General features: G+C 44.0%; 1 protein-coding gene across 2 annotated transcripts in view; it reads right to left on the reverse strand.

Annotated features, from left to right (window-relative positions):
• Scml4 (Scm polycomb group protein like 4) overlaps positions 1-12575 on the reverse strand; it is a 74507-nt gene that overhangs the window by 30176 nt on the left and 31756 nt on the right. For both annotated transcript variants that reach the window (XM_042673879.1, XM_042673872.1), the window contains exon 2: positions 5155-5366. In XM_042673879.1, the coding sequence (XP_042529813.1) occupies positions 5155-5307 (153 nt within the window). In that variant the 5' untranslated portion in view covers positions 5308-5366. The remainder of the gene's footprint in view (positions 1-5154; positions 5367-12575) is intronic.

A 12575-nucleotide genomic window follows, 5' to 3' on the forward strand; every position in this document is an offset into this window, starting at 1 on the left:
TCATAGCCTTAGCAAACAAGATAAAACCCCAGCTAGATGCAGGAGGCTCATGCTTTTAATCTTGGCTACTCAAGAGGCTGAGATTTGAGGATCTCTGTTTGAAGCCAGTTAAGGCAAGGAAGTCTATGAGACTTTTATCTCCAATTGATCACTAAAAAGCCAGAAATGGAGCTATGGTTCAAGTGGTGAAGCAACAGCCTTGAGTGAAAAAAGTTAAGGGGCAATGCCCATTCAAACCCTAGCACTGGCATGCATATGCATGCATACACACACACACACACACACACACACACACACACGGACATACACACACGGACACATGGACACACACATACACACATGCACCCACATAGATTGAAATACTACCACCTGAAGTCATTAGAATCTATAGCACATACAATATAGAAACCAGAGTAAATCTTTGGAGCAGGCCCTTCTGGCCTCCTTAAAGAGACCTTGGTGGGCTCTTCAATCATGAGATGTAAGGAAAAGTCCCTTGTTGATCTGGGGAGAGTTTCTTAACTAATGACCTAACACAAGATGCTTGCTGGTAAGTGTTCTATTTGAAAATAAAGAGGGCTTCCTGGAATGGTGGAGCATCTCTTGGTAGAAAATACGATTAAGAGGGTTTTGTTTCCTTTGTGGAGGGTAACAAAAGGCCAGCGAGGCCATAAAAAGTGTCATTCTCACAGTGGTAATCCCCCCCCAGCAATGTGGTGCACAGATGGGCCCTGGGAGGGGCCTGACCTCTGAACTCCAGGGCCTGACATCTTGCTGCAGCTCTGACCTTCTTTTACTGCCTGCAATTCACCCATGTCATCCTCAACACTCAGAAGCAGCTCGAGGCCACTGCTGGCTCATTGCTTGGGTCTGGTCTGCAAGGGAGAAGCCTGGTCCATTCTTGGACCAGACCGAAGTAACAAATACCACCCAGCAAGATCGAGTGCGCACAAAGGCATCCTCAGACTCCTAGAGATGAGCCTGATAAAGGCTCAAATCATATTCTTTCATTATGTAATATTATTAATGTGAATATATCACTATGATCATTTTATTTATGTAATGAATTTTAGTTATTTTATGAGTGGTGTTACATCATTATATTGTTCTGCAATGTTCATATATTATTATCCTATTAGAAAATAATTATTGTGCCGGGCATCGGTGGCTCACGCCTGTAATCCTAGCTACTCAAGAGGCTGAGATCTGAGGATCAAGGTTCAAAGACAGCCCAGGCAGAAAAGTCCATGAGACTCTTATTTCCAATAAGCCACCAGAAAACTGGAAGTGGCGTTGTGGCTCAAGCAGTAGAGCACTCACCTTGAGCTGAAGAGTGCAGCGACAGCACCCAAGCTCAGAGTTCAAGCCCCACTACTGACAAAAATAAAAATAAAAATAAATTATTGTCCTTTTATCCTGTAGTGCTTTCCCCTTCAAATGCAAGACTGTAACATTGAGAACTGAGCTTATAAGAAATGTGTTTGGGGCTGGGAAGGTGACTCAGTGGTAGAGCGCTTGCCTTGCATGCATGAGGCCCTAAGTTTGACTTCTCAGCACCACACAGGCAAAAAGAAAAAAGCCAGAAGTGGCGCTGTGTCTCAAGTGGTAGAGCTCTAGCCTTGAGCTGAAGAGCTGAGGGACAGCGCCCAGGCCCCATGACCGGACCCCCCCAAAAAAGAAATGTGTTTGGTCCAGGTGATGGTAGCTCATGCCTGTAAACAATCCCAACTTTGATTACTCAACAGGCAGATATCTGAGGATCACAGTTCAAAACCAGCCTGGGCAGAAAAGTTTATGAGACACTCATCTCCAATTAATCACCAAAGTTAACCAGCCTGAAGTTGAGCTGTGGTTCAAGTGGTAGAGTGCTAGCCTTGAATACAGAAGCTCAGGGATAGTGCTCAGGCCCTGAATTCAAGCCCCCATACACACACAAACACACACACACTAATAATAATAATAGTAATAATAATAATAATAAATACAAGTTCTTTAAGGGAAGAAAGACCTGGGTAAACAAACAAACAAAACCAAAAGAAATTCTGGCTCTCCAACTGTGTCCCACATAGTTAAAATGAACAAATCAGAGGTCATTTGGAAAGTGGAGTGAGAATGCTCCATTTCCTTGGTGGCTTTTCCACAAGAAGAAATGAATGACAAGAAAGTAAATAGACTCCAATGGGGAGTTGGGTACCAAAGCAGGGAGGGGCTAACAGAAGTTGAATGGGGATGACTATGGTCTGTGTAGTTTTGAGAATGGAACAATAAAATCTGTTGAAATTGTTTTAAGAAGGGGGAGTGTGAGGGTGGAGAGCCATAGGGGCTGTGAAGTTGATGGGGATATGTCGTTTACATGTGGGGAAAAGTCACAGTGAAACCCCAGTTGGACGACTCATGCGTGCTAGTAAAATAGAGTTGAGAATAATGAACGCTCTTTTATGTGGAATCTCTTTCGCTTTACGCAGACTGTCCTCATGCTCTACCAGCAGGGATGTCATCGCAGATAGGCGCTGATTTGGAACTATTCTAGAACATTAATATCATGGCTTGAGAAGTTATCTGGGACTCTCCAACTGAAATGATTTCCATCCATTTCCGTAATTTTTTGGGAAGTGGACTTAAAAAGCCTAGACATTTCTGTGTTACAAGGGCTCCATACCATTAGCCAGCCAGCCCAAAAGCTTTTGTTCTGAGTGTCAAGAACATTGGAAACTGCCCATTTGAGGAGACAGGAAAATTGCAAAATCAGGTTCCTTCCATGGAGTGAATTTCCATTCATGCTGGCCCCAGAAATTCTCAGTCTGTTGTTAATTCTCATTCTTGGGTCACAGCCCCCAAGGGATCAGGAAGAAGGCCAAATAGGAGAGAGAACGTTTCAATGTGTTTTCTTCAGAGACTGGACCTGCTCCCTGGCTCTATAAACAGAAAGGCTTCCCTGCTTCAGCCACCAGATATAATTCCCAGATGTTGGTAAGGGTATGGGACCTATCTGGATGACACCTGTCCTGGGCCAGTTTCAGTAAGAGACATAATTCAAAAGCTGGGGGATGGGTATCATGAACAAAGGAGGTTCCTTTTGTTAGAAAAATAACCAGTGAAGAAAACATTATCTTTTGAGAGCCAAACAAAGACACTAAAAACAAACTAAACTAAAATGAATGACCCCAAAATAGCTTGGGATAACCCCCTCCTTTCCCCAACCTGCTGCTTTTATTCTCCAACATTTGGAAGAACTAGGAGAATGAAAGGAATAAAGGTTGAACTCATTACCAACTCTTCCAGAAGTTCTTCCTGCTGACCTGAAATAATTTCCATACATTTTTCTAAATATATGAAAGTTAATTGCCAATTTGCATTTTGGTTTCAGTATTCAGGTCTCAAGATGGAAACATAAGCCTTGATTTCAGGAAAAAATAAATGGGAAGAAACTTCCACAACTCATTTTCTAATGCCCGAAATGCTCATGGAGGCCATGTTTAGTGTTCTTTCTTCTCCATTAAGCCCTTCAAAAAATGAGAGGAGGAATTCTATGCCTCCATCAGAAAGAATGACATTGCCCATTTGTTAGGAAATGGAAAGACTTAGTAAAAATTATATTAAGTGAAGTAAGCCAGGCGCAAAGAAACATAGGTCCCATGGTTTCCCTTATTTGCAATAATTAGTATATGTCTGAGTCAAGCAGAAAAGGTCAGATAATGTGATGTTAAGTGAAATGAAACCGAAGATAAGGACACAGTGTTTTTTTTTCTTTCTTGCTGTTGTTTCTAATGTATTTATAAGGTACCACGTGATTTTTTTGTTGCTTTGTATGTCCCTCCCCCACAGTATAACCCATTTCCACTGTATTTCATGTCGGTATAATTTGTGGAGGGGAAGGGAAAAAACAAATTGTTTAAATAGGTTGACCCATTGCAACAATGAAATGTATAAGATGCTATGTCAAAAAAAAAGAACTTTACAATTTACGCGGGTGGGGGGGGGGGGGAGATGTAGTTGTGGAGGTGTGAGGGCAGGGATGGTAGGGGAAAAACAAAGGAGAAGGCAACAATGCTGGATAAGAAATGTACTCATTACCTTGCTCATGTGATTGTAACCTCTCTGTACAGTATTTTCACAATAAAAAACTTATTTTAAAAAAAATGAGAGGAGAAGCCCCGTGTAAAAAGAGCTCAGAGACAATGCCCAGGGTCCAGGCCCTGAATCAAGCACCAGGACCAGCACCAAAAAAAAAAAAAAAAACAAGAGGGGAGGAGCCATGCACTTGGATTCTGTTGGTTTATGCAATTTTGCCCATATCCTTATTTATTCTCCAAATCATTCATTCTTAAAAGAATTACCAGAACCACGCATGAGTGGCTCACCCTGTAATTCAAGCTACTCAGGAGGCTGAGATCTGAGGATCGTGATTTGAAGCCAGCTCAGGAGAGAAAAGTCTTTGAGAATCTTAATTTCCATCTTAATTTCCAAATAACAGGCAAAATGTTGGAAGTAGAACTGTGGCTCAAGTGAGTGAATAAAGCCAAATGAGAGCATGAGGCCTAAGTTCAAGCTCTAGTGCCAGCACAAAAAGATAAAAAGAGTCCTATGATTTTAATCTTCCCTCATATGCCTCTTTGTAGCCAAACGTGACATCAACACCCATTTCTAAGCAGGAAACTCTGATTAGCACCCTAGATTCTTCTCATGACTGGCTCCCCATGTTCCAGAAGACATTTCTACATCCTTTGATACTGGTCTGCTCACAGTACTCATTTCAATGTCTCAGGAACATCATCTGCTTCCACTAAAAGAAATGGTGAATGAGTTCCGGAAAGTGGCTCCAAGAACCACTCCAGCCAGAACCAAAAGGGAACAGCTCAGGCTCTGACACACAGTGACGTTTAACCACATGAATCCAGCTATTCCCCTAAAATCTTCTCTCCTTATAATTCCCCAGCTGGTTAGTTTGCTTTCTCCTCTTATAAAAACGCACACAAGAGCTTGCCCTGTGCTAAGCATGCGGCCTTGTCTGTCCCATGCTTTACTGAGACATATTTCTTTGTGATCCTGGGTTTACCAACTTCTCCTTCATGGCATTTTGGAGTCCAGTTCTGCCCGAGTTCCTGGGGAACCCAGCCCTGTACCATTGTGGAGAAGGAGAGGATGGAGTCGTACCTTGTACCCAGGTTTCCGCCCTCTTTTCTTTGGCATCTTCAGGGCTGGTAAAGGAGCAGTGGAAACAGAATAAAGATTATGAACAGCCATCTTCCCAGGCGTGGCGTGCAGGGGGGGCCGGCCTCGCTTCCCTGGGGTCCTCGGAGTCTGCATCTCGGCAGGTGCCAGTCTTACGGAATGAGGTGGCAAATCACTCACAAGCAGAAGAGATGCTAACCATTAGTCCAGACACGAAACAAAGCAAAACAAAACAAACAGAGCATTTACTTGGTTTGCAAGGACAACCCAGATCAGATCAGTTTGAGAAGCAGTTGGGAGGGCACCCCTAGGGCATTTACCATGCACTGGGCCCCTGGGGTCGCTATCCTGGCTCCCTAGTGCCATTTCAAAGATCATTATCTTTGACAGGAGATGACAATAAGGGAGGAAACAGCAAAGAAGATAATGGAATCCGGCTCCAAACACAACTGAAGCAACGTCACCAACCACAAGATGCTGCTGCCTGCAACTCAGTGTCTCAGTTTCGCTTTGGATGATTATTTTTTAAATGGTAATAAAAATACACAGCCATTCACTCCTGTCTCTGTGGCTGGGTTATAAACAATCATGACATTTTCCCCCTTTAGTTATTTTTGTTAAGTAGGATCTCATGTTCTTGCCAGAGGCTGACTTCAGACCATGATCTTCCTACTGATACCTTGTTACAGCCACACTCAGCTTACTGGTTGTTAGTGGCTCTCCTAACCTTATCCCTAGCTTTACTCAAACTGTCCTACCCCCAATCTCACCTTCCAAATAGCTGGGATTACAGGTATGAGCCACCACATCCAACACTATGCTTTGATCCGAGTATCCCCGAACATGGGTCAGTAGCCACTTTCCACAAAGAAGGTCACCCCAGCAAAGTATAAGGGCATCACATGTAGCCAAACAAGTCTGCCAAAATTTACCTACTCCACCTCTTGTATTTTTCACAATGGTTCTGAGATGAGCGTAGCTGTCCTTGGATCTAGATGGGCAGACAAGGAAGAGCTATATATATGAGATCATTTATTAGTGGGCTGAGTGCAGATCACACCCCAGGGTTCTTTGCATAAACCCCTAAATTCTCATTCTGGGTTGCCAGGAGAAAAGGCAGAGAGCTAGCAGTGGAGCAGGTTTTGGGAAAAGGGGAAATTTGATCTCTCAGGCCACGTCTCCACAGCTCTGGTGGCTGCAAAGAGATGGTACTGATGCTAAGTGATAGCTGACGTGGGAGGAGTTGGAGATGCCTGGTTGGCTAGGACAGTGTAATGTCCTCCAGAACCTATGCAAATGTCTATCATTTATAATTAATGCAGGCTGGTGCCAGTGGCTCATGCCTGTCATCCTAGTTACTCAGGAGGCTGAGGTCTAAGGATCACAGTTCAAAGCCAGCCTGGGCAGGAAAATCCATGAAACTCATCTCCAATAAACTACTTTGAAATAGCTGGAAGTGGCACTGTGGCTCAAGTGGTAGAGTGCTTAGCTTGAGCAAAAGAAGCTCAGGGACAGAGCCTGGGCTCAGAGTTCAAGTCTCAGGACCAGCCAAAAAGAAAAAGAAAAAAAAATCAGTGCAGCCAGCACCAGGGCAGTGCTGGCAGGGGACGTCTCTGAACTTGCATTCTGCCAAGCAAGGGAAGGGACTTTGCCAGGCAACTACAAGTATTGCTTTTCTTTTTTAGCAAACCACTGTTTCCTGTTTTGTTCTCTATTTTTACTTTATGTTTAGTTTTGCGAAAGCCCTCGTGGTTTGGTGTTTGGGTTGCTCCTTGCTCAGCCTTTATCTATAAAGCAAACTTTCAAGATGATTGTGTATGTGTGTGTGTGAGGGGGGGGGGGGGGGGGGGGGAAACAACTGCAGACCTAAATTCCTTCGAGGATTTTGCCAAGAAAAATCCTTAAAACTCAAACAAGAAGAAGACAAGAGTCAAATAACACCAATCACAAAACTGCTCATCAGGGGGAACCAGTCACCAGTCTTGGGGTCCATGTGAATTCCCAAGGCAACAACCTTTCCAACACAAACATTCCCTGGATTTTCAGGCACATAGTCATTCTCCCTGAAGTATAGACAAGTATAACTCTGATGTCTTCATTATGATACCCTTTGGGGGAAAAAAAAGTATCTGAGTCATTTAGTGCTAGAGACTCAGTGTTTTCCCTGGAAGAACTCACTGCCTCTGAAAGAGCCACCATGTCTCCCAAGCCACATGAGCACCAGACAGCAGTCAACAGAAAATTCATATGAAACAACATTGGAACCAATGCCCACACCTTGGTGGACATTGAGGACAGACACATTTTAGAAGTGAAAGTCAAGAGCAAGTGCATAGTGATCTTTTTGTTTGTAAAGATACTGTACAGAGGGGTTACACTCACATGAGTATGGTAATGAGTACATTTCCTATGGAACATTATTACCCCTCCTTTGTTTTTCTCCTACTATCCCTTGTGCATAGTGATCTTGACATTGATTTTGGACCTCAGTGATTGGTAGCTGAAAGTTTTGCCTCTCCAATAGACAAGGACCATAGGTGTGCAAGGATCAGGAAGGCTGGTTTGTGAGGGGAGTAAGTAGACCCTGGGGTCTTAGTGTCCTGAGCTGCCAAATGGAAATACCAGAATTGACCAGGTACACTTTACCAGACATGGAGATTCCCATGGGAGAATGCCCATGAGAGCCCTTTATAATTTATACATCCCTATGTGATAGTGTTTGGTTATTTGTTTGTTTGTTCTTGCAGAGACAATAGGAGCTCTATTTTTTACCATCTTGTCACATCTCAAAGACATCACACAGGATTATTTCATTTTGTTTGTCAGTACTGGGGGTTGAAACAGTGCCTTTCTTTTCTTGCTTGGTGTTTGTGCTCAAGGCTGGCACTTTACAACTTGAAACCACAGATTCAATTCCAGTTTTGTGGTGGTTAATTGGAGATAAAAGTCTTATGGACTTTTCTGCCAGGGCTGACTTCAAATCGTGATGCTCCGATCTCAGCCTCCTAAGTAGCTAAGATTACAGGAATGAGCCACCAGTGCTGGCTCATTTGATTTCTGAGCAAAAGCATGCATTTAAACAATAGTAGGCTCCTGGGCTGGTGTGTCTACAGTATGGCACCTGCCTCTCATCTAGGCAGCGTCCACTTTAGGAGAGGTGAACCTTCCAACAGCACCCTGATATCAGAAAGGGCTCTGCTCTCTGCAAAGCTGGGAGGCTAGGAGGAAAGGCAGGCGGTGGGTCTCCGTCCTCACATGCTGGCTGGACATGGTCATAGCTCACTGGTTGACTTCCACTTTCATTTCACCAAGAGCACCCCAGGATCTTTCCATATTAGGAAAGTCAAGCTGTCACTGAATATGACAAAAGAAGGGGTGAAGAGAACAGGCGGAAGCAAGACACCCAGGAAACTTTTCCTCCATCTTCCAGGAAAGAAAACTAAATGCCACTGAAGTTATTTATTTGTTTGTTTATTTGGTGCTGGTCTGGGGCTTGAACTCAGGGGCTGGCCACTATCTCTGAACTTCTTTGGCTCAAGGCTAGTGCTCTACCACTTGAGCCACAGCTCCACTTACAGATTTTTGGTAATTAATTGGAGCTTAAGAGTCTCATGGACTTTGCTACCCAGAATGACTTTGACTTGTGATCCTCAGATCTCAGCCTCTTGGGTAAGTTAGGATTACAGGTGTGAGCCACCTGACTTGAACTCACTTCTGGCCACTAAGGCGTCTCAGCTGTCTCTGAGTGATGTCAGACAGGTGAAGAGGTCAATACCTCTGTGAGCAGTTTTCCCATACTGATCACCTTTTGATCGCCCACAGTTAACAGCTGCTACAAGACCAGGCTCAAAACACAATTTATTATTATTATTTTTTAATTATGATTGCAAAGGGGACATTAAAAGGGGTTACAGTTACATAAGTCACATAATGAGTACATCTCTTTTTGCTCAGCGTCACCCCTTCCCTCACTCTCTCCCAGTTTTTCCCTCTCATCCATCTCACTACAAGTTGTGTAATTCATTTTCAGCATAGTGTCTAGTAAGCGTCACTGCTACATTTGTCCACCCTTGGTCCTACCATTTCTGTGCTTCCCCCTTGCCCTCCCCAAAACAGATAAACTTACATAATTCTTATCAGTCAAAAGGGAAAATATTGGTTAGAAACAGACTATTCTCATTCTCTCCTTATTTATCTATCTGCACACCTACTATTCAGGTGCTATTCTAAACACTGGGGATGTGAAGATGAACGCAGGCACTGTCAGGAGTCAGGGGAAGGAGAGGCAAAGCTGCAGCCACCTCCACTCTCTCTTCCCCTGCCACGAGTCCCCCAGCATGTTGTGGGTCTTGTTGGCATGCAGCACTGTCCAATCCCATGTCACAGATCATTCTCAGTCTGCTGCTGGTCACCCCTGCAGAGGAGGTAGACACTGCAAACATTCAAGGCATACAGGGACAGGGACAATAACCACAAAGACAGAGTCTGCAGCCCAAAGACTCTTCCTGGAACAAGCCCCTCTTCTTTTCCCTCAGAGAACACTAGTGCTGAAAGGCAGGAATCCTAGTCCCCTAGCCTATGTCCATTCTTGGCTCACACCCATGTCCCCAAACTGTGAGCACTGTTCCTGGTGCCCACTGTTACATGCACACCCAGCTCATAGTACCAAGTCACAACAAGAGCATGAATAAATGAATGAATGGATGAATGAATGAATGAATCATGCACTCATATCACTTTGCTAAGTTTCTGTTCAAACATTTAAGGCAAGTATTGTAATGTGCCAAGGAGGAGGGGGGGAGAACTGTCAAACCTGTGCAGATAACAGTCTAGAAGGCTCCCAGTCTTGCCACAAGTCACCAGGTAGTTCCCTCTCAGCCTCTGCCACTTCAAGGAGTGCCATTACCCATGGCTTCTGCCTCCACTTGGAGATATTAGACCTTAACAGCTAACTTCTCCATAATATACAACATACATATGTGAACAGAGCACAGGGTGACCTGAGCAGATGGATGGGATTAGGAAACAGAGAAGAATGGTGGAAGGGCTGACATGAATCAAGATGCTTTGTACTCATAAATTGACATGTTGAATTGAAACCCCTTTGTACAGCTACTTCAAGATAATTAGTTAATTAATCTGTCATACTCCTCAAAAAGACTGGGAGCCTATACTTAGCCTGAGACACACACCCTGTGTCTGGCAGGGTGGAGGTGTCTGTGACCTCACTGGGTCTGGCTTACAGAGATCCTCAGACAATATTTGATTGACTCATGAAATGAAAGGAGGGAGAGGAATACCCTGACACGATGGCAGATATTCACTTTTTAGTTGCCAAAGTAAAGGTCAAAAAAGGGGAGGGAGGGAGTAGAATCTCACCTTTTTGTTCTGTCCTCTGTCATGGATTAGCAGCCAGCAAATGGGGCTTCCTGGATCATTTTGCAGGTCTTCCCCATCTCAAAGGTCTCCTGAGGCCAGGCAACCAAAGCTAAATCAATTCTTAATTAGCTTTCAGAGTTTACCTGGTGGAAATCTATAGCTTTATGAATATTTATTGGGCATGCAGGCATTCGTGCCGGGCCCCAGGGACAAGGATAAGCTGTCTAGGACAAGCCTAGTACTCGTGCAGAAGCAAGGAGGGGACATCACAGAGCCAAACAACACAGTCACAAAAGGCAAAGAGAACAAGGGCAGGTGCTTGGATACATTGCTAGTCATCAGGGCAAGCAGATCCAGGATGGAATGAACCCACCGCTCGAACTGAACTGGGTAGTCAGCAGGGGATAGGGAGACGCCAACAGGACTCCTGAGCAGTTTTAGTTCTGTTTTGTATAGAAAGAGGGAGGGATTTCAAATTAGAGGTGGCTGAATACAAGAGCTGTGATAAGTTAGGCCTGACATAGGGAGACAAGGCCTCCAGCATGTGTTTTAAAAAGTTCAGATCTCAGGGCTAGGAAGGTGGCTCAGTGGTAAAGCGCTTGCCTTGCATGCCTGAGGTCCTGGGTTCGATTCCTCAGCACCACATAAACAAAAAGAAAAAAGCTGGAAGTGGCACTGTGGCTCAAGTGGTAGAGCGCTAGCCTTGAGCTGAAGACCTGAGCGACAGTGCCCAGGCCCAGAGTTCAGGCCCCACAACCGGACCCCTCCCCCCCAAAAAAGTTCAGATCTCTTCAGGCTCCATAATGAGCACCCCAGGGGCAGCTGGGGGTCTAGGAAATAGGATCCCTAAGCTGCTCCTGGAAAACTTCTGGGGACTCAGCGAAATAGAAAACTATTAAAAGAGCAGAAGGGACATATTTTATCCCAGTTTTCAAAACAAGTTGGATCTTGGATGTGAATAACCATAATAATGAGCTGCAGAACTGATGATCAAATAAGCCAGTGAGTACATAAAATGTGAAGTTGACTGCCAAAGAGCAAATTCTCTTGGAGTTCTACACTTAATCTAACTACATGTCCTGGGGTGAAGTAGGGTGGTAAGGTAATGAGGTTGGAAATCAGAGGATGCTTTGACTCCTGGTCTATTTTGATTCCTGCACAGTGTTTAACATGTTCCCTGGGATGACTTCATGTCTCTGACAGTCTCGTACTTTTGAGTAGAATCAACTCATGAGACAGCATGCAGATTGCAAGTTGCATGGTTAATGACAACATGGATCTGCAGACTGAATCCAGTGACGTCATAGTCTCCCTGATGACATAGAGATCTCAAAGGCAGGCCCGTTAAGTAAGCAGATAACTCTAGTCTCCAACCAGTGCTACAGAAGAGAGAGGCCAAGACTTTTAGTCATAAAGACTATCAAATCAATTATATAAAATCTTAAAACGATAAAATACTATTCAGAAACGTGCACATTTCCTCAATAGGAAAGCTTTCTGGTGTGAGAATAATTTAGGAGTTTTAGTTAATGGCACGCCATCTCATTTAGATTATGAGTCATATATGGAAAAGCTAATGGGAAAACAGACCGTCTAATGGCCAGCTCAATACAAAAGCACAAAGCAATAACCCTATGTTCCACAGAATAGCTGGATTCTAAATATTGACTGGACATGGTGATGCATACCTGTAATCCCAGCAGATAGAAGGCTAAAGCAGGAAGATCATGAGTTTGAAGCCAGTCTAGGCCACAGAGTAAATTCAAAGTAAGTATGCACTACCTAGCAAGACCCTATCTCAAGCAAAAAAAAAAGGAATTTAAATTAAATGATTGAAAAGATGATTCCTCAGAATTCTCATTATTGAAGATCTAGTCTAACTCTAGAGGGATAAACAGTAGATTGTGGATTTCCTTCCTCAGCAGCAACAAAAAGTGAATGGGAAGCAAGTATTACAACCAGTGGACCTTCATTCTGCAGACCCACGGGACACATTCTAGAAAACAAACCAAGCACATGCCTGG

This window comes from Dipodomys spectabilis, unplaced genomic scaffold, assembly GCF_019054845.1.
Source record: "Dipodomys spectabilis isolate Male_0828 unplaced genomic scaffold, ASM1905484v1 ptg000001l, whole genome shotgun sequence".
NCBI classification, from domain to species: domain Eukaryota; kingdom Metazoa; phylum Chordata; class Mammalia; order Rodentia; family Heteromyidae; genus Dipodomys; species Dipodomys spectabilis.